At 45.7% G+C, this 26,826-nt stretch overlaps 1 protein-coding gene and 1 long non-coding RNA gene across 4 annotated transcripts; one reads left to right on the top strand and one right to left on the bottom strand.

Moving 5' to 3' along the window:
- Positions 1-1,714: 1,714 nt before the first annotated feature.
- On the bottom strand, positions 1,715-26,826 carry TMEM71 (transmembrane protein 71). Of its 3 annotated transcripts, XR_003966415.1 has the most exons (11): positions 26,702-26,826; positions 26,486-26,606; positions 25,065-25,140; positions 23,775-23,835; positions 21,621-21,833; positions 19,983-20,155; positions 9,882-10,055; positions 8,662-8,771; positions 5,721-5,796; positions 2,138-2,199; positions 2,006-2,031 (listed from the first exon to the last, which is right to left on the bottom strand). XR_003966415.1 is itself a non-coding variant. In XM_030304559.1 (10 exons), the coding sequence occupies exons 3-10, from the start codon at positions 25,102-25,104 to the stop codon at positions 1,967-1,969; spliced, it is 864 nt and encodes a 287-aa protein (XP_030160419.1). In that variant the 5' UTR covers positions 25,105-25,140; positions 26,486-26,606; positions 26,702-26,823; the 3' UTR covers positions 1,715-1,966. The 3 variants fall into 3 exon arrangements, 2 of the variants coding, with proteins under 2 accessions (XP_030160419.1, XP_030160420.1); XM_030304559.1 differs by lacking the exon at positions 8,662-8,771 and having other exon boundaries at positions 1,715-2,031; positions 26,702-26,823; XM_030304560.1 differs by lacking the exons at positions 8,662-8,771; positions 26,486-26,606; positions 26,702-26,826 and adding an exon at positions 26,071-26,460 and having other exon boundaries at positions 1,715-2,031.
- On the top strand, positions 2,617-3,030 carry LOC115506551. Its single transcript, XR_003966416.1, has 2 exons — positions 2,617-2,694; positions 2,921-3,030. It is a non-coding gene; the product is annotated as an uncharacterized LOC115506551 (long non-coding RNA).

The following is a 26,826-nucleotide window of genomic DNA, read 5'->3' as shown; positions in this document are numbered from 1 at the left end:
AACAAGAGAACAAGTTAAAATATGTACACAAATAATCAAAGGAGGAGGGATCTTATTGAAGCTGTGGATGAGAGGGTGTAGGAGAGAAATATCATCCTGATCCTGGTCTAATTTCTTTTAGGAGATAACAAAATGAGGAGCTCGGGACAGTGGGAGGTGCCCTGAAAGCGACAGGTGACGCTATCCCCTGCAGGTCAGAGATTGGCGTTCCAGGTGGCCTTCCCTGCCTGCTTCCCCCATCCTCCCAGTCGGGCAGAACTTCCGTCCCGGTGTTCCCCTAGCCTCTGTGCTAACTCTGTACTTGCACTTAACCCTATTAAATGCGACTTTACCTTGCCCTTTACATGTCTCTTCAGACTCAGAAATCCCGAGGCCTCGGCACAACCACCTTGGCACCTCGGGGAAGTGTGTGACCCTTGGGAGAGACTCCATCGATGTCTGCTGAGCAGAACTGGACGTTCAGCGCAGCGCAGAATGTATCGTAAGTTCTCAGCAGAGATTTAGGAAGGTTAAGTGATGCCACTTTAGAAATCAAGGGGTAAAGAAGTTACAAACCATCTTTCCAGGGTTCTCACAGTTGATGTGCAAGGAATTACCCAGACAGGTTGTTAAAACTGAAGATCCCTCAGGAATTGGGATTCAGAAGAGCTGGAATCAGGATAGACGCTCCCCAGTTGGTTCTAGAACAGATGTCCCCATGCCATGCTTTGAGAAACTCTGCTCTCATTACAGTCCCTAACAAGGTGAGGCTGGTCTTTTCAATTAATTGCACAAATTCATCTTAAAACCCAGAAGGAAGGGATTTAAACAATGCACACCATCTGCCAAGCAGTGACAGTTGGACGTTGAGTTACGAAGTGGCTCTGTGGCTGGAAGTCTCTTGTGTAGACCTCGTTGGTTGGTCCGGTCCTGAACAGCGCGACATCACAGCCCAGAAAGCTGAACATGAGTGCCAATCTGTCCTCAGCGCTGGCTGAGGTACACTTCTAAGTTCTGCAGACACAGAGAATAACCCGCATCCAGAGGGTAGGAAGTGAGGGTCTTAGAGGAGTTTTAAATAAATGTTATTAATAGACAAGGGCTAAAGAATAAGAAGTTCTTGGGTGACCTCGGGACCCAATTTTCTAACCACGAGGTGGACCACATCTTAGCTATATCCAAGCCTGTCCCCAGAAGCCTGGAATGCCAGGAAAGGAAGGGAAACATCGCTCAGACTGTCAGGAAATCAATACTGGCTGGAGTCCTAAACAAAATAAATCTTCACCAAGTCCCATTGTGATTTCAGCATTAACACAGTGATTTCGTAAATAGGGCGGCACAGCGTCGAGAGCAAAGGCCGGTGAGCTAATTTGAATTATAGAGCTCCGTCTCTAAGCTATGGGAGCTGGCCTCTGGCAGCCATATAGAAGAGGGGGTCATTAACACAATCCATCTTGCAACGGGATGGGGTTTTGCAGACCGTTTGAAATTCTGTGAGCATCTCACCCAGACCCCAACAACACTCTGAAATACGATGAGCCAGGGCAGTCAGCACGCAGGGGGATCGTGAAGTGAGCGAGAGGTGGCAGAGACATCACACTTTGCAAGCGAGACCATTTCATGGGCAGTTTGCCAGCTATTTGGGGAACTGCAAGATAAAGACCTCTTAATAGGAGGCATTTATAAAGTGCAGTGCTGTGAACCTATAAAAACACTTTAACGGGGAACCTACGCATTTTAGGTGCACGTTATTTATTAAGTCCTACTGCCTCGAAGCTTAATTTTCTCAATTTTGAAGAACTGGTAAAAATGTAAGAGACTGGATGAGGACGCTATGAGATTTTAGCATTAACAGAAAGTATTCTTCGAGACAGATGACGGGAACGCTTCCTGTGCGTGGTCATTGTCATCCATCAGGCAGCCAAAAGCACTCTCAGGTAGCCGGCTGCAGTCGTCTTCGTCAGGATGACGGTAACACAGTCAACACTTACTGAGCACAGGTGGTGGCTTCGAAATAGTCGGCAAGGCTGAGAAACAACGACGTGACAGTATCTTGGATAAGAAAGAGAGAATATCTAAGAATCGCTTCAAAATGACCAAAATTGGACCGAAGTACAGGGCAGGGATCAGAGGAATAATTTGAGAGATTGTTACTTACAGGCAGTAGTTATCATCAATGGGCACGTGAGGCCACTGGCAAATATCCCTCCCAGAAAGCACCTGAAACAACAGAATTTCCCAGGTTTCGTAAACTAGTTACGCATTTCCAACGCGTGGGCTGTTCTTTTGGACTAACGTCTCGTGATTTCAAGATTTGCTATAAAACTTCAGTAATAAACATAGTGTGGTTTTGGCCAGACAATAGACATACAGGTCAATAAAAGAATGGAGAGACCAGAAATGAGCCCACACAGATACAGTTAAGCGAGTCTTAACAGAGGAGCAAAGGGAATTTCATGGATAAAGGATAGTCTGTCCAACAATAGTGTTGAAACAATTGTACACCCACATGCAAAAGAATGAGCCTCCGCATATACACAGCCGAACACAAAATACACATATCACAGCCGAACACAAAATTTAACGATTTAACTCAAAGCGAGTCGTAGTCTGAAATGTGACCACAAAAGTACAAAACGTCTACATAAAACAAAGGAGAAAATCCATATGCCAACTGCTTTACCACCTCACCCCAAAAGTGTGTTAAAATGTCAGGTTTTTGGGGCGCCTGGGTGGCGCAGTCGGTTAAGCGTCCAACTTCAGCCAGGTCACGATCTCGCCGTCCGCGAGTTCGAGCCCCGCGTCGGGCTCTGGGCTGATGGCTCAGAGCCTGGAGCCTGTTTCCGATTCTGTGTCTCCCTCTCTCTCTGCTCTCCCCCGTTCATGCTCTGTCTCTCTCTGTCCCGAAAATAAATAAACGTTGAAAAAAAAAAAATGTCAGGTTTTTACCAATCTAATGGGTGTTGCTTCAGAGAGTGGATTTAAAAAAAAAAAAAAACAGAATAATTTCTTGGTTGTTTTTAGTTTCAAAACATGAATCACTGGAAAAAATCATGAATACATACAAAGGGAAAGGAAAATATCATCGAAAAACTCCATTGGCCTAAAGCAGCCACTGTTAAATTTTGATGAATACCCGTTTTGACATCCCCTTGTATGCATTTAAAAAATTCGTTTAAATTGAGATTTGAAAAATGTACAGTAAAGCCTTTAAAGTGCACATCTCGGTGGTTGTTTTTTTAACCTGAACTCCTGCATTCACCACCCGAGTCAAGGTATAGAATTATTTCCAGCAGTCTCTAACGCTCCCTTTGCCCTCCTTCCTATTCTTTCCCCCAGAATTAACCACTCTTCTTTTATCTATAATAATGGATTCCTTTCGCCTTTCCTTGAATTTTGTACGTATCTGAAAAGATACAGACTCATGTCTGAGACCCATTCATGCTATTACCCATGTCGATAATTTTTCTCGTAACCATTCTCTCACTTAAATAATCTTTTTATTTTTCAAACAACCTTAGATACACAGGGAAGTTACAGACATAGTACAGAGGGTTCTCATACACCTTTCAGCAACTTTCCCGATTACCAGCATCTTACGCTTCTATGGCACATTGTTGGAAGTGACGAGCCAACATTGCTGCCTCGCTATTAACACCATGTGCCATTTGTAACTTACGGTTTTCCCTAATTTGCCCACGTTCCATGACGGCATCCAGGATGCCTCAGACATTTTAGTCATGGCTCCTTGGGTTCCTCTGGGCTATGACAATTTCTCAGACTCTCCTTGGTTTTGATGACCTTGACAGGTTTGAGGAGTCCTGTCCAGATAACGTGTAGAAGGTCCCTCGACCTGAGTTTTCCTCTGGTTAGACTGGGGTCCAGAAGGCCACAGGGGTGAAGTGCCACTCTCATCACCTCGCATCAAGGGTACATGCTATCCACGTAACTTAGCCCTGTTGATGTCAACCTTGACCACCTGAGGTCACATTTGCCCGGCTTCTGAAGTTTCCTCTCCCTCTCTTTCCAGGTTCTGTTTCTTGGAAGCAAGTTTCTAAATGCAGCTCAGGCTCAAGGGACAGGTTGTCCAGTTTCCTTCTTAAGAGGTGGGGGCAGGGCGGGGGGATGGGGAGTATCTACAGGAATTAACCGAAGAGGAACATTTCACTGACAGTTCTGTGAAATCACATAAAAGGTCCCATGATCCACGATGGTTGGGAAACGCTAAGTTCAATAAAGCCAATCATGTTTCTTCATGATGTTATTTCACCGGGCCTTTATGATGCCGGTGCACAAATGGTCCTCTGACCTGGGATATACAATGCAGACTTTTGCAAATTTATTTTTAGCACACGACCTCCCCCACATTTCATTCTTTTGGTCCCATTGTGATCCAAAAAGCCTTAATACTTCTTAAACCTCATCATTATTTGGGATGCTTATTTTATTTTATTTTTTTTAAATTTTTTTTCAACGTTTTTTATTTATTTTGGGACAGAGAGAGACAGAGCATGAACGGGGAGGGGCAGAGAGAAAGGGAGACACAGAATCGGAAACAGGCTCCAGGCTCCGAGCCATCAGCCCAGAGCCCGACGCGGGGCTCGAACTCACGGACCGCGAGATCGTGACCTGGCTGAAGTCGGACGCTTAACCGACTGCGCCACCCAGGCGCCCCTGGGATGCTTATTTTAGAATACAGATTCTCACTAGATCTAAATTCGTATCGCAAGGGTTGGGATTCAGGACCTGGTATTTAAACACACAACTCTCCCAAGTGATGTGAGGTATCTGACCCTCAGGAGGCGGGGTGTGACAGCAAGCAGCATTTGCTGACCGGAGCACAGGCACCACAAAGACCCCAGGTCTGGACCACTTATCCCTGTTTCGCTGATTGAACAATATCGATGAGCCCCTGGCACTGGGGATACAGAAGTGAAGGAGATGCTCTCAGGTAGTTCACATTCTTGTGGCAAGAGATTGATCATTGACATTTAAACAGATGAACATATAACAGGTCAGGTGGTAAGTGGTAAGTAAAGACAAGTAAAGTGAGGTGTGTGTGTGTAGAGAGTGGTAAGCTACTTATACGGTGTTGTCATGGAAGATCTCGCTGATGATGTGACAGTTGAACAGATTCCAGAAAGAAGTAAGGGACACGTGTTAAGAAGCTTTCTAGAGAAGATCGCACTTGGCGGAATAAACAGCAAGTGCAAAGGCCCTGAGGCACAAGTGCACTTAGCACAGAAGGGATATGACCATTGCCCTGTAGACTTGGGCAAGAAAAGAACAGGAGGGGTATGGTGGACCGAGGGTAGGACAGAAACATGCCTATAATCAGGCAAGAGCATCATGTGATCTGAGGTGCTGAGTGGACTTCCCAGGAATAGACACCTTACATAATGAGAAAGATGGAGTCCCAGTGGGGACTCCAAGTGCCCTTGAACTCCACGTGGGATTACTTAGTTTGTATCCGTAATAGGGAGTCACTGAGGATCTAAACGAAGGATGATACATAATAAATTCCAATTTCTAGCAAGATCCACTGGCTTTCGTATGCTTTGTCAGATAATGAGAGGAGGGAAGTGATCACAAAAGGGGCACTGAAGGGGCACGGGCAAATGAACAGATCTTAACCACAGAGCTACCGAAAATGCATTGTGGAATAAGGCAAGGACATTATCAATCAGTTACAGCTTCCTTAATTATGAAACACTGCTGCGTGCAAATAAAATCTGAATTACCTTGCACATGCACAAATGATTAAGCACGCGGCCAGTAGAAATGCTTGAAAGAAGATGTCTCTCCACAAACTGGTTTCTAAGAGGAAAAGTAAAAATAAATGAATTAGAAACCATCGCTGATAATCTTGGTACAACAAAATTGTACTGAAGTTTCTTTTTTATATAAGAAAAAACAGACCAAAAAACCCCACAGACACCGAAACAACGACGCGGTTTTCAAATGTATGTCATCTCGAGCAATTTGCCCTAAGTAACAAGATAAAATTATCAAATGCCGTACAGGTCTACTCATTAGATAATTTCAGCAAATAATACATTGTTTCAGTCATTGCAAAATGATTCTACTACGGGGCTCCTGGGTGGCTCAGTCGGTTCAGCGTCCAACTTCATTTCAGGTCATGATCTCACAGTCCGTGAGTTCGAGCCCCGCATTGGGCTCTGTGCTGACAGCTCAGGGCCTGGAGCCTGCTTCGGATTCTGTGTCTGCCTCTCTCTCTGTCCTTCCCCAGCTCCCACTGTCTCTCTCTGTGTCTCAAGAAATGAACACATGTTTTAAAAAATTTAAAAAAAAGATTCTATGACATAAACAGTTTGGGGCTTGCCTTTTACGGTAATGTTGGGGAACCACTTGGTAGAATGTAGGCCAGTGTCAGAAATCTAATTCTGAGGATGACGCCTGAAACTTGGACAGCGCCTTGTCATTCACAAAGAGCTTTCATACCTCAGTTCATCGAATCAACACAACCGACCTGTAAGGAAGGGACCATTGTCCTCACTCTGCACGTGAGAAGACCAAGACTGAGGGATGATGAAGTTTGTTCAAGGTCACACAGGTCTGAGGCGCCAGAGGCAAGATTTATAAACCATGTCTAGCCAGAACATAATGTTTTGCCTGAAATGGGGCAGGGAAAGAGAATGGCCACTTTGCATGCTGGGAGTCTCCAAAGGACAGAAAAGAGAACGTATATTACGAACTATTTGTCCCCGCAAAACTCTGCTATCAGCAAAGGATTTCGGTGTTCTAGAGCCACCGTGGAGATGACAGCAAATCCTCCAGCCGTTACAATCGTAGGCATTAAACCAATCACGAACCCGGCTATTATTCCAATCACCTGAAAGAAATCAGGGCTGGTTTAGGGATGATCACATAAAGATCCAAGGAAAAGGATAAACGGACCTTACCTTAATTTTCTGCCCAATGCTTCAAAAGCTCAAGTTTGCCACAGTTGTTTAAAACTTGGAGTGACTTTGTGCGGCGAATGTGTTTATTTTTGCTATTTATGCTATGAATGAAGATTGAGTCAGCTAACAAAGCCTACTTAGTCCGTAATGTGGGCGGAATACTGAGGATTGGCAATGTGAAATATAGCAGTTGTGAATGATGTCACTGCCAATGTACAGTATTTCATGTATACTGTGAATTAAATAAGTTATTGTGGGCTCAGCCGAACGCTCAGCCGTCCTTCTGAAGTGTGTTTGTATTCTTAGCCGACTCTGATTTGACGTGGAATTTGGAAAACATCGCCTCACAGAAACAAGTCCAGCTTGACAAACTGCTAAAATCGTTAGACTTTGAATAGTGAACAGAGCCCGGTTTAAATTCCAGTTCTACAAAGATCCAATTGTGTCATTTGGTACAAGGTATGCACTAGTTCATCCAATCAGTAGCCACTCACGTAGTATCTAGATTGGCTTAGCGCGACTGTCACTTCCTTCAAGAAGCCCTCCTTGATTCCTTCCACTCCCCTGTGGCCCTCAGCTGCCCCCTCTCCGTACCCCCCTTATCCCTCGTGCATTTCCGTCAACAGTGTTTTCATACTGAATTAAAATTGCTGTTTTCCGGGACACCGGGGTGGCTCAGTTAGTGGAGCGTCTGACTCTTGATTTCAGCTCAGGTCATGATCTCATGGATTGTGAGTTCGAGCCCCGCATCAGGTTCTGTGCTGACAGTGGGAAGCCTGCTTGGGATTCTCTGTCTCTCTCTCTCTCTCTCGAAATAAATAAAAACTCTTAAAAAAAGTTGCTGTTTTCTTTCTCTAGATTTCCCCACTAGATCGCAAGCTCACTGAGAACAGTCAGCATCTATCTGCTGTTCTTGGTGGCAGTGCCCATATTTTTCTGGGGACCTACCTCTCCCTCCTCAGCGCGTGGTTCACGTGGAGACTGAGTTCCCTTCCAGCATTGGATCCGCTCCCAGCCATTTGGAGCTTCACAGACTTACGGACAAAGTGATTGGCTTTGTCCTGTAAAAGTGACCCTTCCAGAACCAATGAAACTGGGCACCTTATCAGAACTTGAGAAGGTTCTCATCTCTTTCCGCTGGACTGGAATCTGGGAAGTTGCAGGCACAAAGCCACCGAGAACCTCCACGGAGTAATAGCTTTTTGAAAGAGTAAAGTACACCCAGAAGACAAGAGACAACACAAGGAGAGACCGACAGGCATCTGCAATCTACGCCCGGAATTTTCATTAATGAACCAATAAACCGTGTTATTGATTAATCCATCTTGAGATGGGTTTCCATCCACTGGAACTCAGAATATGCTGATCGACAAAGATGATGTGGGGCAGGCCTACATCCTAAGCTGGTAGAACATAGCCTGGGCTGCACATTCACAGTCTACATGCGAAGGACATAGAATTGAGCCGGAGGGAGACCTTGTCCACCCAGGGCTTCATAGCCAGGTGGAGAGGAAAACAGGCTCCGTAGAGATAGAATTCAGAGCGCTAGGGAATCGGAGGGATGTGCTACCTCTGCCAGCCAGAAGGGGGCAGACGAGGCCCCACAGAGGTGTTCTTTGCTTTGGGCCTTGAAGGAGTAGGAGCCTTCCGGGAACAGCAGGTGGGACACACATTCCAGACACAACAAAGAACACGTACAAAGGTTTACATGACCTGTCTAAACTTGAGTATTCTTATCTCCAGAATGGAGACAGCGCACCTGATTGGTCCGCCAGTTTCGGAGCACCTGCTCTGTGCCAGGCGCTCCGTGGGCAGGTTGGCATGCACAGATGACTGAGACACAGTGCCCATCCTCAAGGAGCTCCCAGCCTGCTGGACAAGACGCAGAAATTAACATGCCACCACAGCGGAGGGAACGGGCACGAAAGAGGGGGGCCGTGAAAGCCAGATGAACACACAAAAAAGGGTCGCTTTAACGAGCTCCTCCCCGGAAAACGGGGTGGGGTCCCCGGAACAGGTGGTTGTGCATGATCCAGAAACCGTCTAAATGGTAAAAGCCGCGTTCTCTGTCATCCCAACACCTGGAAGGGACCTACAAAAGCCTTTCACCACTCACCTAGTAGCTGATCTGGGATGGTCAGTAATGTTCATGGCTTGGTGGAGACAAAGAGGAGACACTTTTTCTGTGTAACCTCCGTCTTACGTAACATAATCTCACATATATTTTGAGTACTTCTCTACATGACACGTGATGCGAAGTGCTTATTTTAGTCATTACAAGGTAGGATCTAGCTCTCTCCGCTTACAGATGAAAAAACCCTGTTTGAGAGAGTTCAGTTAACCGCTCCTGAGTTGCAGCTACCACGCGGGGGGGCTGGGCTTTGACCTTGACAAACCGAGGACACGGCCTTGATGCAACCCTGTGGGCAAACGTGACTAAGCCGACGTTGGCGACCTGGAGGTTGAAGACGTTGCTGGCTGAATTTATTTCGGATTTGCTCCGGACGGGAAATACCAATGCCTCTCTATCTTTTGACTTTTCCTTGCCAGAGGCATTGCATTAAAGGACTGTGTGTTTCCTTCTTTTCTTCCTTTTTCCTCTTACATGGCAAATACACAGCTAAGCACGAAGAAGAAAATAACAGACACCTTTGTACGTGCTACCCAGCTTTAGCAAAGCTTAACATTTTGCCAAATGCCTTCAGGGCGTTTAAACAATAAATTAAACGCTGCACATCCAGTCCTTCCGGTGTCTCTAAGATGACATCCTAGAAGGCGCCGCCTCCTCTGCGCATGCGTCACCCGGAGCTGCCCCGCCCCGTCCTCCGCGCCTCGCAGGGGCTGATCCTTCCCAGTCGTCCTTCCTTGCAGGGACTGATCCTTCCTTAGTCATCTCTAAGTCATTCTTTGGCCCTGTAAGGAAGAATTCTTTGGGTGTGGCAAAGATTTTCAAACAACAACAACAACAACCGAACTCACTTGCGTGATCCAGAAGGTTCCCCGGGAAATGTTCAGAAGTTGTCCCTTGAGACTGAAGGGCCAGGTCGTGGGAGTTCTCTGGCGGAGTCCGAGACGCAGCGTGGCTGGAGGAGGAGGCTGCCTTCCGCTGCTCTGCCTCGCGTGCATCAGTCGCAGAACCATCGCGATCGTCGCCTGGAAAAGGAGAAGGGCTCGGTGTGCGCATGCGTGTGTGGTGGGGTCGGTGCCGCTGGGTGCGTGCTAGACGAAGGCCATCCCCCTAGCGACGCTTTGCGATTAGGGTGGGATGAGTCTCCAGGTCAGGTGGCGTTTCAACTTGCCCTCGTCTTTGAAGGCTGCAGAGGAAAAGGCTCTTCAGGGCAGAGATGAGCAAAGGCCAGAGGCATAGAGCGTTGGGAAGGTAGCCCATTCCAGTGTAGTTAGAACGAAGGGACCCGGTGGAACGTGAAGCTGGGAAGCTAGACTGAGCACAGGTCACTGGAGGCCCTGACTTCCCCCCTCCCCCCCCGGAGGCATTTGGAGTTTATGTGGCGGGCAGTGCAGTGACAGAGCGGCTCTGGGTGACGGTGGTGCTGCACACACACTTATGTGGCACATTCATTTAGATAAAGTAATATGTGTTTTCGGTGTCTGGTAAAATCCAGGCGGCCTCGGGCCACCTGGGTGGCTCAGTGGGTTAAGCGTCTGACTCCGATTTCAGCTCAAGAGTTCCCTGCTTGGGATTCTCTCTCTCTCCCCTTCTCTCTCTCTCTGCCCTTCCCCTGCTTGCTCACTCTCAAAATAAATAAACATTTTTTAAAAATCCAGGTGGCCTTGCAAGAAATCATGAGAGAGTAGCCTCAGACTCATGTATAGAAGATAGACCATCTCACCCACAGTCCCCAAGGGAGTTGGGGGTTGTAGAGGTGGGATTGGAGAGTGCGTGGTGGGTCTATGAGCCTCTCATCTGTATCACGCCAACTCCTTCTGTTTTTCATTCATTCATTCATTCATTCATTCATTCAGCATTTACTGCATGTGGTTATGTACCAAGAACTGTCCCAGCTGCTAGCTTCCAATGGTGGAGATGATGCCTTTGCCCTCATGTGCCTTCCGTTCTGGTGGGGGAGAGAGAAAATGGCTATGGTAAGTGTCGGGAGGGAAACTCTCCCTCTGTAAAATATCTGGAAATGTTGGTTAAAATGTAATAAACATCTTAGATTTCTTTTTTGCGTTCAAAGAGGCTGTGGTCTGGAGAGGGACAGACATATATGCCAACAATTCGGAGGCAGTGGGGTCATTGCTACAACGAAGGGCAGCAGAAGGCATCCGGGGAGAGTCTAGGAAGGAGTGTCTGAGTCCGTCAGGGGCGATTCAGGCAGGCTTCACACATGAGATGGAATGAAAGCGGAAACTTGATGAGGAGTTCTTCCAGAGAGACAGCAAGAAGACAGAAGGTCGGAGACAGGATAAGGAGGGAGGGAGGAGGGGAGAGAGGAAGAGGATGAGGATGAGGAAGGGAAGAGGAGGAGAAGAAAGAACTCGTGAGAGAACACAGCAGTGTGGTTCCCAAAGGAGCAAGTTCTCTTACGAGGCTGGACGGGGGAGCACGTGGGTGTGGGCACTTCCGGCAGGTGATTCTGGCTAGGCTGCCAGGTCACGAAGGGCCTCGTGGGTCCCACTCAGGGGCTAAGGTTTATGCTGTGGGCGATCTGGAGCAGGAGTCTAACTTGGGGGTTCAAGTGCTCGCTCAGCAGTGAGCGACTCCCAGCCCCGTTCCAGGAGCCCAAGAGACACGTGGGGTCCTCCTACAACAGGTCCTCCTTCACCGGAGGAGGTTTATCCCCCGGGGACAATTGGCGACGTCTAAAGATGTTTTGGGCTGGCTCTCGGGGGGGGGGGGGGGGGGGAGGATTGCTATCGGCAGCTAGTGAATAGAGCCCAGGGATGCTGTTCACATCCCGTGATGCACAGGACGGGCCTTGCGATGAGGGATTGTCCAGTCCGAGTGTCAGTAATGCTGAGGCCGTGAAGCCCCGTCACAGGGGGAGCAGACCCACGTGTAGAAGGAGTCTCGATCATTAGTGCTCTCTCAGCAACGCTGGTAAGCACTTAGGAGCGGGGAGAACATCTGCATTTTCCTGCATTTTCTGTATCTTCCTGATTGCCCTTACTCTTGTCAAAACGCCCCGCGCTCCGCCCTCTTAGGGCAAATCATAACTGATGATTTTGTAATTCTTATGTAAACACGTACTATATGGTACGTAATTTGTGCGGTTTTTGTTTAATATCTGCCTCCCTTACTAGACCGAAAGCCCCAGGAGAAAAAAGGTCGCTTCACCTGTCTCAGCCCCCGTCACCGGCAATGACACTTAGTGTGTTTGTTAGCACTCGCTAAGATGTGTTAATAAACAGAGAGCTCCGGTGGGAGGCAGGGAGGTTGAGACACGTGAACTCGGTCGTGAAGGCCCTCTAAGAACTCGGGCCACTGTCACAGGGCCATGGTAACCATAGAGACAGGGGGTCACGGCTCGTCTTCGTGGAGGCTCCGGCCGATCTGAGGCGGTAGGAGAGCGGCCTCCAACCCCGGGCTGATGGGCTGACTCCCTCCGTGAGTGGCGCTGCCCTCCCACGCGGCCTGGACACTGAGCCAATGAGCGGGTGCTTTGGGACCGGGGAGTTTCTGCCAGCCTTGCAGTCTCCCTCCCACGATCCCACCCACGACCTGTGGCCGCTTGACGAGGCAGTCTGCGGAAGCATCCTTGCCGGTTGCCACAGAGGAAGGAAACGGCCGAGTGAGACGTGTGGATCATCTGGCAATGACCGTGCGCAGAGGAGGCCATGGGTCATGAGCACCGCGGCACCGTTCTCAGCAGCCTACCCAAACGACCCAACCGTCAACGGATGAGCGAATCAAGAAGGCCCTGCCATTTGCGACGCCATGGATAAACCCGGGGGACACTGTGCCAAGTGAAATCAGTCAGTCACGGCGGGACAAACCGTGCATGAGTCCACGGACATAAAGGCACCTAAGACTGTCAGCCACAGAGGCTGATAGAATGCTGGTTTCCAGGGCCTGGGGGGCGGGGGCGGTAAGGGGATTGCCGTGCAGCGAGTGTAGAGTCTCAATTACGCTAGATGAACAGGTTCTAGGCATCCGCTAAATCCTTCACAACTGTGTTGTGCCCTGCAACATTCGCCGGGAGGGTAGATCTCAGGGTGATTGTTCTTACTACACACAAGCGAACACACACCCGGACACATACACACGGACGCAGGGAAACTCTGGAGTTGTTGGATATTCCTATCACCTTGATTGGGGTATTTGCGTCTGTTCGAACTCATCCAATTTACACATTAGATACGTACAATTCTTTGTGTATCAGTCATATCTCAAGAAGGCCGTTAAAGAAGAGAGAGAGAGAGAGAGAGAGAGAAGCCTATCTGGTCAAATTCACGCGGGCGTGAGAAAGAGCTGAGAACTTTCATGGCTGATTATTCCCTCAAGAGTGACGCTTAACACAAATCCGCAGAGATATAGATAGGAGAGATGTGAGAAAAGGAAAAATGTTCCTGTGCTGTTTGTTGCCCAAGCCTGCCTTGTTGAACTTACAGCTTTGCACCGGGAGCCGGAGGAACTAAAAATGTGCCCATGAGGAATACTAGAATGTGGCACAGAATTTTCTGGAAGGAGAGATGGCATTAAAGAGAGGAAGCTACAAAAGACAAAACCTTAGCATGAAAGAATGATCAAGGCATTTTCAGCTGTGGAAAGACAGGGTTTGCCCCCAATGTACACTTTCCCTAACTGACATTTAATTTTTGTCTCCACCCTTAACAATAAATGAGAGGCTCCTAATGCAGATACAGCTTCAGCAAATAGTTTTTAGATTACATTTGAAGATATTCATTTAGTTTCTCCTGATTTATTTAAATTCAATGTAGCTTTCTTCTGTGTTTTTTTAATTTTTTAATGTTTATTTATTTTTGAGAAAGAAAGAGAGAGAGCATGAGCAGGGGAGGGGCCGAGAGAGAGAGAGAGAGAGAGAGAGGGAGGGAGACACAGAATCCGAAGCAGGCTCCAGGCTCTGAGCTGTCAGCACAGAGCCCGACGCGGGGCTTGAGCTCCCAAACGGGGACATGGTGACCTGAGCCGAAGCCAAACGCTGAACTGAAGGAGCCACCCAGGCGCCCCCGGCTTCCTTCTGTTTTCAAAGGGTCTGTTTCTTCCAAGCATATTTCCCTACGTTTGCATGTAAAATGGGCATTATTGTTTGCCGTGGAGGGAAACACAAAGCCACGTACAGATGTTGTCATCAAAGATATTTATAGGAGAGGCATGCGCTCTGGAAAAAAATCACAGACCTCAAGCTGGGAAGCCCTGCCCGTGGTTGTCTTGCCTTTCTTTCCTCGGACTGGCAGAATCGGAGCGGGCAGTCCTGATCAGTCCTCCCTGCGCGAAAGCTTTATCTTCTTTCCGTGTGACTCACAGCCTCTGGGAATGTCTCCCAAACTGCAGCCTCGGGGTCTGAGAAGCTGCTAAATGCCACGGCTAAAAAAATGAATTGCAACTGATGAGGAAGGTGGTCTAGACACAGCTGCAGAAGGGGTGAGCTAAGGATAAAATAGGCAACCAATGAAAACCCTCGTTAGTCTGAAAAACGAGGGACGAGCAAGTTAGGGGAAGTAAGTTTTGATTGCATCCGTGGCCCCGGAGAGAAGACGGCAGAACAATTTAATTTTGAATTTTTCTTGAGTCTCCTAATGAGGCGACGTTGGCAGAGAAAAATAAATTGCTGGTAAAAGTCACGGGGCCTTGGGTAAATCCGGAAAACCAGAAGTCTGGGGAAGATTTGATTACAGTTGACAGCGAAGATGAGGGGTTTCAAAGTCCTGTGAGCCCTCCGTTGCCTAATTACTGATGTTGGAGGGGGGTGGCTTGATTTGTTATATTTAGAAGATATTTGGAAACCATGAGGATTTTAGCAAGATATCTCATCCTCATGCAGTGCCGCTGTGGTCCAATTGCTTTCCAATTGTTTGGACATATTTCCAGGAGGCAACTACAGGAAAGCTAGGTGTTAGTTTCCAAATATGCGGAACACTGCCTTCGGAACAGCGATTCCCAAACTTCCAGCATCCAAGCATCATTGTCCCGATTTTTGTCGTATCCTGGAGCCTGCTCACTCTTAGCCATTTTTTATATTTTCTCTAAATTGTTTTGTTAAACCCCTTACTTTAAGGGAAACTTGACATCAATCACTTAACAGGCCACACAGAGAGAGCAACTTAAAATGGAGTACAATGAAAATGAGAGCTTCTTTAATTTGCCCTAAATATTGTTGTACCACAAAGCTCTGAGCCTGTTCTTTGTTAAAAGAACTTTGTGAAAACAAGAGTAGCCAGAGTTTGGAACCTTAAAGCCGCCAAGATTTTAAACTGAGCCTTTCTCCTGCGTTGTGTTAGAAGGACTGAGGGAATCGCCAAAGGTGTCGGAGATGCTCCGTCACTGTGGGATTCAGGGTTCGTGACCTCTGCGTCCCAGAGGTGTCTGTCCCCCCGGCCACACACTTCGGGAAATGTTGCTCTAGAACCAAGAAGAGACTTGCCCCGTGTACTCCAGAAAGCCAGCCTCGAACCGAGGGATGGAAACTTTCAAAAAGCACATGATAGGTCAACGTAGGCAACCCACTGCCACAATGGTATTACCAGTGGGAGGAAAAGGCAGGCTTAAAAAGTCACAGCAGTCCCAAATGGGGAAATTCAAGGAGACAGAAAGTAGACTTAAGGTTGTCAGGGGCTGCGGTTGGGGAGGGAGCACAGGAATAGGGAGTGGCTGGTAAGGAGTGTGGGGTTTCTCTTTGGGTTGATGAAAATGTTCCCGAATTAGAAACTGATGCTGGTTGCCCGGTTCAGTCACGGTGGAAAATAATAGGGAGGTTCCTCAAAAAAGTAAAAATAGAACTGTCCTCTGTCTTTACCCAAAGAATATGAAAACGTTACTTCGAAAGGATTCATGCGCCTCTATGTTTATTGCAGCATTATTTACAGTAGCCAAGACAGGGAAGCAGCCCAAGTGTCCATCGATACATGATGGATACGGAAGATGTGGTACGTATTATACAATGGGATATTGCTCAGCCGCAACAAAGAATGAAACCTTGCCATTTGCAACAACATGGATGGATCCGGAGAGTATAATGCCAAGCAAAATAAGTCAGTAAGAGAAAGACAGATAAATACCATATGATTTCACTCACATGTGGAATTTAAGAAACAAAATAAGTGAACAACAGCAACAACACAAGAGAAAAGCCAAGAAACAGACTCATAACTATAGAGAACAGATAGTCCCCCAGAGGGGACGTGGGGGTGGGGGTGGGGGATGGGTGGAACAGGTGAAGGGGATTGAGTCGCTTATGATGAGCACTGACTAATGTATATAATTGTGAGTCACTATATTCTGCACCTGAAACTGACTTAGCACTGCATGTTGACTATACTGGAATTGAAATCAAAATTCTTTTTTTTTTTAAATCAAAATTCTAAAAAGTGGTCATGGTTGGACAAACTGCCTTATGAATATCATTTGAAGAAACACTGAATTGTACACATTAAAATGGGAGATTTTATGACATGTGAATTATATCTCAATTCAAAGGCAATTCGTGCTCTTTATTACTGTAGGCATTTGTGCCAGGGATGTGTAGGCATCTGCCAGGGATGCCAGGAGTAGGCAAGATAACCTCTATGTTGCCTTCCGATTAAAGATTCCATGCGTCTCTTGTTTATCGGAGACCTTAAAGCTACAGGACTCTTGAATTGACTCCTTTAGTAAGCTGAACACCATTAGCCATATTCTCCTCTTTGATGACGTCGTGCTCTTCGGGTTCCCTGCCTGAGAAATTTTCCCCATATAGCATAGTGACCTATGCTCAAGACTCTTGGGTTGGAATCCAGGTGACACTATTTCCTAGTTGTGTGCCCCTAGGGAAAGGACCCAGTCTGCCTTAGTTTCCCTCTCCATAAAATAGGGAGGAGAATAATATTCTCTCCAAGTTGCTGTAAATGTAGGATTTCCTTTTTTCATGATGCTGAGTAATAGTCCCTTGTACGTATATACCATATTTTCTTTACCCATTCACCATGGATGGACACTGGGTTGTTTCTATATCTTGACTCCTGTAAATAATGCTGCAGGGAAGAAGGGAGTGAGAATATCTCTTTGAGATTCCAATTTCAATTCTCTTGAGTCCCTGCCTAGACGTGGGATTGCTGGATCATATGGTAGTTCTATTTTTAATTTTTTTGTGAAACCTCCTCATTGTTTTCCGTAGTGGCTGGACTCATTTGCATTCCCACCAGCAGTGCACAAGGGTTTCCTTTTCTCCATATCCTTGTCAACATGGACGGATCTAACACACACACACACACACATTGTAATATACCCTCACCGACATCGGAGACGGGATCTACATAACACAGATTGGTTGGGATGGCTGGCTGGCCCATGGCACTGATTACGGTAGGGAAAATTATAACTGGAGTTTCTGTTCAACCTCCTCAGTTCCTTTCTAACTCCCCTTTCTGCTCATTCATGTTTTCCGTAGGTAGATCCCTTTATTCCAGAGACCTCCACTACTTTTCATATTGGCTTCCAAAGCAGTATCTCTAGGCCCTTCCTTGCTCCGGAACTCCTTTGTTACATTTCCAAACCTCCCCTGGCCATCTTTCCACTTCCCATTGGTGCCTCAAATTCAGCTCATATGAAATAGAATTCATTGCCTCGCTTCTTTCTTTCTTTCTTTCTTTCTTTCTTTCTTTCTTTCTTTCTTTCTTTTCTTTCTTTCCCTTTTACGACTAATATGTCCTATGCAGAACGCCAGCCCCCGTGCTAATATGTACCTTTCATGAACTCGTGCATTTCATCCTCACAAAAATTCCATGTGCTTCCATTTTTTTCTCTTTTGTATATGAAGAAATGGAGGTCATGGGGATTATTAACTTGCCCAAGAGCACTGAGGTGGGAAAAGATGGCTTCAGGACTTGAATCCCGGCCCACCCAGCTCAAAAAGCCTTATTAAACTCCTCATCATTCCAACAGTACTGTCTTCCAGGCCTTTGTGATGGCAGAACTTTTCATGCCTCCCTCCCCTCCCCCCACCCTGGCTTTCTTTGATTCCCTCCCATGTCTCATCATTACATTCATTCACCAGCCTGTCCATTCTGCCTTGAAGAACATTCCTTAAATCTCCTCCTCCCTCTCTATTTCCAGAGCCACGTTCCTTAGGGTGCCCATTGGTTTTAATTGCCTCTGAGTGCTCACTTGGTTTTCTTCATTGAATCGTCACTTCATGTTATTGTAAAGGTAATCTTTGAAAATTCAAATCTGATCATGTCATTGCCCCGCTTAAGAGCCTTCTAAGATACCCCTGACTGAATAGGATAAAATCCAAACTCCTCAACACGGCACAGAAGGTTCTCCAAATATATCTTTGGTCTATCTTTCCAGGCTCATTCCCCACCTCCCTGCCTCTTTCTCTTCTCTTTGTGCTGTTTATACATCCTTGTTATCGTGAGAACTGGGATACCCTCAATTTAATCTTGTGTTCGTGTAAGAATTGTGTCTTCACTTCACAAGCACCCTGTTTTGAAACTAACCCAGGATTACACTCATACACACACACACACACACACACACAAGCGCATTTAAAGCCTTAATCATATTGTGGCAATATACATTTCCTGGTTTTGATAATGACTGTATATAGTTGAGTAAGTCGTAACCAGTGAGGGAAGCTGGATAAAGTATAGGCAGACCTTCTCTGTGCTATTTTTTGCAACTTCTCATGAAGCTATAATTACTGCAACTTAAAAGTTTTTTAAAAATTAATGTAGCATTGTGTTTTCTGCCCAGGAAGCAGGTTAAGAAAAATGTAAGACATGTAAGTACTCTACCTTTATTATTACATTGTTGTATTACAGGACTCGTCTTGCTTGCTCTTGGAGCCTGGGCTAAGAGGTCTACGTTGGCAAGAAAAGCAAAACTCTTACTAGAACTAGAGCTAAGACCAGGCTTTTGAACCAGACAGACCCACGTTGGATTCCAGTTCTGCTGTTTTATAAACTTAAAATTAACTTGGGCAAGTCACTGAACTCCAAACCTCACTTTCACTGTAATTATAAAAAGTGAGGGTTTGGGGATACTTAAACAAGGTAATGTATATAAACAAGGTCATAAACTTAAACAGGACAAAATGTAAAGTACTTAGCTTATGAATAAACATGTTTGACTTCTCTCTCGCCACATCAGCAAATCCTGTTGGCTCTTTTTTATTTTTCAAGTTTTTTTTTAAATGTTTATTTATTGTTGATAGAGAGAAAGACAGAGCATGAGCAGGGGAGGGGCAGAGAGAGAAAGGGAGACACAGAATCGGAAGCAGGCTCCAGGATCTGAGCTGTCAGCACAGAGCCCAGCGTGGGGCTCAAACTCACAAACCATGAGCTCATGGTTTAATACAAAGGGTGGGGCTTTTTATTTTTTTATAGTTTATTAATTATTTTGAGAGAGAGAGAGAGAGCATGCACAAGTGAGGGAAGGGCAGAGAGAGAGAATCCCAAGGTGAAAGCACAGAGACCAACATGGGGATTGATCCCACGAATCGTGAGACCGCGACTTGAGCGGAAATCAAGAGTCAGACACTCAACCACTGAGCCACCAGGTGGCCCTTAAGTGACTTTTTAAAATATGGCCCATTCTTTTTTTTTTTTTTAAGACAGGGTGTTTTTTTTAATTTTTTTTAACGTTTTATTTATTTTTGAGACAGAGAGAGAGCGTGAACAGGGGAGGGTCAGAGAGAGAGGGAGACAGAATCTGAAACAGGCTCCAGACTCTGAGCTGTCAGCACAGAGCCCGATGCGGGGCTTGAACCCATGAACTGCGAGATCATGACCTGAGCCGAAGTCAGACACTTAACCGACTGAGCCACCCAGGCGCCCCTGGCCCATTCTTTCTATGAAGTGATGGTCATCTCTGGAGTTTACATTTGGCTCAGGACCACATGGTTGCTGCGGCCCATTTGCAAATGATACTTCACCGTGGAAAAGGCGATTCAAACTCACCGATATCATTGCAATGGTGCGTGTCCAGCCTCCCGACCCCCTCCGACCAGGTGTCCTCACTTTGGGAAGAGTCAACATCACCAAAGATATTTCCATGCTGCCAGGATTTAGAGGCACCAAGGCTGAAGAGATTAGAAAAGGAAGGGCGGGTTCTCTTTTTCTTTCTAAATATCCTGGAAAGAAATGAAAGTAGCATGATACATAATGAAAAGCAGCCCCCTCTGGTTCAACACCGAGAATTTAGTGAGAATGATTTGATCCATAGAACACATCTGCAAAGCTCATTTCATTTGTTCCCTCTGTTAACCCCACAGAAGTTTCTTAAACTTCTGTGTGCTCCAGGTGCCTGGATCGATATCTAAGATACTGAGATACAAGATCCAACCTTGGGCACAGAAAGTTCACAACCCATTATAGGAGAAAGACAAGGATAAGGCAGATGAAGCTAATGCCTTCATAGAGCTTTTTCTGCACCAGGGGTCTTTCTCAGTGGTTTACATATGATAACTCACATTATCCTTGGAACAGCTGTGGGAGGTAGGTACTGCTGTGACCCCATTTTTTTCAGATCAGGAAACTGAGGCACACAAGGCTAAGCAACTTGGCTGAGATCATCCAGGAAGTGTCACAACTGGGCTGCAAACTGAGGCAGGCTGGCTCTATGGTCTCTTCTCTGCATTACCAGTGCTATGTAGGGGGCTTGTGCTCTGATGGAATTAACTAGAAGCTGCACTGAGAGCACCAGGGGAGGCATTGCTGATCGGGAGTCAAGGGAGGCTTCCCGGCGGAGGAGACCACTGAACTGCATAGGACTATCTGATCTATTCATTGAGGAACAGGTAGGTTTTATATTAAGTCATGCTAGGAAATAAGGCTGGGGAGGTAAAAATAAGGAGGGAATGAAGAACCTTGAAAGTGACAATAGTGGAGAAACTTGAATGTCGTGTGAAGGAGTTGGGTTTTGACATCGGAGCGAAGGGAAACCACTGGGCATGATGGTGACGTAATTTGTTTCACATTTCTGAAGGATTTTGACTACTCACACGTCCACACTGCCAGCAACGTGTCCTCTACATTGTAACCAGTGTCACCGTGCTAAGGATAATCCGGTCATTTGTCAATGGCTCCTCTTTGCCTACAGAACAAAGCCCAACTCCCTTAGCTGGACTTGAAAGTTCTCCGCTCAGCCCCTGTGTCTGCTCAGTGTTCTCTCATGTTCCTTCCACCCTGAGGTATGTCTCTGCCAAACCACCCGCCATTTCCCAAATTGTACAGGGTCTCCTGGAAGTCTCCTTTGCTACTTTCATTTTAACTGAGATCCTACTTCTCTCCAAACTCAAATCGATCTTCATTATCTCTAGGAATCTTGTTTTAACCGGTTTCCCCGAGTGAAATAGCCTTCCCTTCCTTTTCTCCTGCCCTGCAGTTTATTCAGACCTCTGGCCCGGCACCCGTATCACTTGATCACCTTGGTTTATTTTCATGTCAGCTATCCCTGCCCCTTATCGGTCTTTACGCTTCCATAGTCTGGAGCAGGAATGAGCTCTCGTAAATCATTGCTGAATGAACAAATGAATGAATGCGTAATTCATGGATGGATTGGATTTTGGATTCTTTGACGTATTATCCACTACTTACCTAACTAAATTCTCCTTGTAAAGAACACTGGCCTGGGGTGGGCTCAGAGTTATGTTGCCATCTTTGTCACAGAGGAAAGGGTCCTCTGTCCAAACATAGTAGCCATTGGAGAGGAGTCTGGGACTTCGGCGACAGGTAACGTGGGAGCCCGTCAAGAGAGCTGCAGAGCAGCCTTCAAAGGAACTGTCACCATCCGGGAAATCACAGGCAAAACTAAAGAGGGAAGAAAGGAAGCAGTTGAAACCTCCACCCACCACGTCCAGGCCCATAGGAACCACATTTCTAGCCACCAGGAAGGAAAACAGCTCTTTGCATTCACGGCTACCTCTTTGCATGCGTGCATTCAGCCACCCTGAGAATGTCACTCTTAAGCTGGGCTCCATCTCCTCACTAGTGACAGCACTGGACAACAGGGCATTTAGCGCTTCGTTCTGTTTGAAACATTTTGATGAAAACATTATAGGCTAATCAGTCTCCTCGCCATGGGATGCAACTACACCCTTGACAGTAATCCATTTCTTGGATGGAGAAATTGCAGACCGGCCTATTTGGGGTGCTTATTATATGAGCTTATTTATTTGGGGTGCTTATTATATAAGTTTATTATTACAAGCTATTTGGAAGCTTACAGTCTCCACCCCCTTCCTTTGAATAGTCCTCCAATTGCCATATCCTTACTCTTTCCCTGCAATAGATAAATTACAACTGTGCAGCCATCAGATATATATGAGTTACAAGGTGAACACGCAGTCAGAGAGATCTTTTTGACTTTGGCCAATTTCCCACCTGGTCAGCTACCCAAACGACCATACGGTCTGTGATTTGGTATCCAGGGAAATCTCTTAATATTCAGCTGGGTAAATATCCATGTGTCTTAGGTTTGAAAAACAATCACATGCCTGTGTGATTGAAAGGCAACATCATGCCGCATGCTCTACTGAATTTCTGGTAAAGTGTTAAATGTAGAAGCATGTCCGCAATTAATACATGCACTAAAGTTAGTAAAATACTATTTTAAATGGATATTCCTTATTGAAAATGTACTCTGGACCTGGCTCATAGTCAATGCTTTATCTACTTTTCACTAACCTCCCCAAAAGCTAAGTATTGTATGTAATCATCATTGCACTGTAGGAAAAAAAATATATATGTGTATATATACACATATATATATACACACACACATATATATACATATATATATGATGCAGAAGGACAAATAACTTGGACATTTATAATAGCCAGTAAGTGATAAAACTAGGATTCGAACCCCTATCTGGAGTGCTCATTCCACATGGCTTGTTAGTTCGTGCTTGGCTGATTCATTTTTTTTTTTAATTTTTTTTTCAACGTTTATTTATTTTTGGGACAGAGAGAGACAGAGCATGAACGGGGGAGGGGCAGAGAGAGAGGGAGACACAGAATCGGAAACAGGCTCCAGGCTCTGAGCCATCAGCCCAGAGCCTGACGCGGGGCTCGAACTCACGGACCGCGAGATCGTGACCTGAGCCGAAGTCGGCCGCTTAACCGACTGCGCCACCCAGGCGCCCCTTGGCTGATTCATTTGATGGTAGCGAGAGGCCTGGCATTTACAAACAAGGGCAGGCTCTAACACCAATGCATGATTCCTTTATACCATTGGCACATTTTACAAAATGCTAGAGAAAACATCAACTGAGGCCTGCGTAAGGAATAAAAGACAGAGAGAAGAGATAGGGGAGGAAAAAAGGAAGGAAGGAAAGGAGACTTCTTCGAAGAACTTGAACAAAACGGTCGACTCGACATGTTTTTGTAGAACATGGCATTCGGCCAGCTGGTGCATTGGTGTGGGATTTTGTTGCTCTTATAAATCGAGATAGCAAAGCATATTTAGGAGAACCTTAGTTTGAGAAAAAGTAATCAGGTTCGGTAGTTTCTTCACTCCCCAAACAATTCACATTGGCTTACACACACACAGCCATGCCCCACCCCCACCATTCCGTTATTAGGTTATGCAAGCTTTCATTTTGTGTGTGCATGGGACTGAAGACTTATACCCACGCCAAAGCTGGACGGGAGCTAAAACTAACATTTTTTAACCAGGAACACAAGAAAATGAGACACACAGGGAGAGAACCGTGATTGACGTGGCTTGCGAGAAGTCCCATGGAATACCTTGGGAAAAGGCATCTGGGAGACGGCTCTCCGGTATATCTTCTCTCAGAGCCTGAAGAACCTGCAGAAGCAAACGGGAGACAAGTGCAAATTTATCACACCTCCCCACCACGCATGACTGCAAATAATGGAGGCTTTAAAGAAGGTGTGAGTAGTTCCTGCCTCGGCAGGGAATCAACTGGTGCGGCCATGCAGTGAAATCAGGACTAAACCCAACTTGTCACCGGGGCCGAGCCAGAAATAACCCAGGGGCTTCTGTCAATCTGTTTCTCCTCTCACTCCGTATTCCTCTAGAGGTTTCTTACCGGAGGATGAGGGCAATAATAAACCATTAACATCAAACTGACCTCATCACGAAAAGGAGGAAGAAGTATCTTGTGTGAAACTGTAGGAAAACCAAAATCAATTACTCGGTGTGCTAGCTTTTTTTACCTTACTCAGTAATTTGAGGAATTCAATCATTTGCTTAGACTGTCTCTCATTAGCGCATTTTAAGGCACTCCCATGTAAAATAATGAGGAGAAGACATTAGGGAAGGAAAAAATAAAGTTTGTTTTGTTTTATACTAATAATTTTCCAACGTATGAGGCCTGTGAATATTCTTCATTAAAAATAAATCATCCTTCCTTTCATTTAGCCATTCACTCCACTTTAACCAAAGGCATAGCAACCTAATTTCAGCGGGGAAAGTGCAGCTAATTAATATTCTACACTCTAAGCACGACTTTATATAGTCATGTGTGAACACTTCTAATAGAGAGGCTCGGTGAAACTTGATTCCGTGTGGACGGTTAGTATCTAAGACAAAGCAAGGAGCTTAGACTTTCAGATTGGGCTGGTTGGTTTGTAAGGAGTTAATTGTAGGTGTGTGAGGTGGGGTTAGAAGCAGGGTTTGGGGAGAAAATGACAAGAGGAAGGAAGAAGCTTGAACCACTGCCGTTTGAACAACGCCCTTATTTTCTGCAAGCAGCTATCAAAATCATTCAGTATTTTTTATAGACAGTTTTGCATCTTAATAGTAGCTGATAACAATCTCCTTTCACATTTATGCACAAGCATCTAGAAAACCAGTGATTTCTTTTTCCCCCACTAAAAAGACAAATACCACATTTCTCTCCAGGAAGAAATCAAGTCAAAATCATTGCCAAAGTGAACACTGGCATTTAAGAAGCACAAGCTACTGACAGATGGTTAATGGTATGAGTATCAGCAAAATCAAAGCAGGAAATTGCTAAAAGAAGTCTAATCGTTCGAAAGATAATTGCGCGTAGCAGTTCTCCTACATTTACTTTGCCACTGGTGTTGACATCAGTTGAGATATTCGGTACATCTTGGGAAGGCTGCTTGTTCAAACTTCACAGATTTTTCTGAAAGAGACATTAAAAAGGAGGTGGATTATAAGTTAAAAATAGAAAAATGATGCCAAAACAGATGGCATCTACTAATTGCACTAGTCAGGCTTGTTTACTGAATGGTACAGAGATTTAGGGCTGAAGGAGGAGACCGGGATGAATGACCACCAAGGTTGCACCTGCTACAATGTTATATTACATTTTCCATCGTCTGGCTTGCTGCATCCAATAACCTTTTTCTGTAAATAAGGACAACATCTTATTTGGGAAACCTAGATTGATGTGGTTGATTTGTAGTCAAAATAACTAATGAAAACGAATTATTTGATAAGAAATCGGAAAAAAAAAAAGATTGGTTTTAGAGCCCTCTAACTAAACGTGTTTGTATTTTCGTCATGCGAGACACATCACCCTCATTATCAAGTTTCAAGCGACGCTTGGGGATCGGTGTCCGTCTTTCGCACGACACCTCGAACCCTTGACAGGTGGTCATAGAGAGGGCTGGTGGTCTTTAAGAGGTGCTGTCAGCCTGGACATTCGCAACCAGTGCAGGCAGCATTGCCCTAAAAATTGTCTGCCACCAGGCAGATTTCAAAACTCAGTTTGCATGAGCATGTAATTTACCTCTCTCAATTACAAATTAGGCATATATCCAAGTGTGTAATTACGTCGACTTTGATCATATGCCATCACCGCATAGATCCACCTGCTGTGGACCATGATACTTGTACACGCGCTGTTCTCATAGCCTTGCAAGGTAGGACTGAATTCTTGTTCTGATTCACCACCTCCATCCACAGTTTGAAAATGCGATGTCTAGTAATGGATTGTTTTTGTAGCTGTCACACATCAAGTCAACCAGGATAATCCTAGAGCTCCAATGGATTCTTTCAATAAATTATATGCCACAGCTTTAGAAAATATAGATCCTAGCTTCTAGAGACCTTTAGGGGAGTCAAGAGAACTTTCTGGCATTCCTTGGAAGATCTCTAAATCAAAGCACACATTCGTAGATGTCGCTCATTTAGAATATAAACCAATATTGTTTGCATCATAATATAATAGTTCGTCACTGTCCTTTTGACTTTTGATCAATATCATCTGAAGTGCGCAGCCCAAATTACACCGTGTTAGCTTTCCCCAGCATTGAGGTAACTTTCACCAGCAAGACCTGTGGCCGAAGGCAAGGTTTCCTGCTATGTCTTACAATATTTGCGTCAGGCCACGACAGTACAGTTGATTAAGGACTAGTCACACTGGAAAAGCCTCAGTAACAGCTCTAAATCTTTTCCAAGAAACAGCTCTGTCTACAGTCCCATCAAAGTCACACATCCGTTCTGAAAAATAATCTGTACATACGTGTTCCATTCCAAAGGGAGTTCCCAGTTCCTCTTCCCACTGATGAAGAGGAGAATTACCTGAAGTATGAAGCTTCCTGTGGCTGACGGTGGAAGAAATCCAGGGTTCAGCAGGCTGTCGGCTGAAAATAAAGACAGAATGTCAACAGGTGCAGGGAAGTCTCATAATAAAGAGAAATCCCCTTCGCTCCTCCTAACAGATGCTCGCACGCATTACCGTGGGCAGGAGTGTGCAGAGAGGTTTTGTCTTTCGCGGCCTCTTGCTTGTCTTGGTGTTTCCTAGAACAAAAGGGCATGTCGTTCTTGAGAAAGTCACCTTATAACTGCTCTTAGTTTTCTTTC

Source organism: Lynx canadensis, chromosome F2, assembly GCF_007474595.2.
Source record: "Lynx canadensis isolate LIC74 chromosome F2, mLynCan4.pri.v2, whole genome shotgun sequence".
In the NCBI taxonomy this organism is placed as follows: domain Eukaryota; kingdom Metazoa; phylum Chordata; class Mammalia; order Carnivora; family Felidae; genus Lynx; species Lynx canadensis.
The sequence above is the reverse complement of the archived record's forward strand: the minus strand, read 5'-3'. Positions and strand labels throughout refer to the sequence as shown.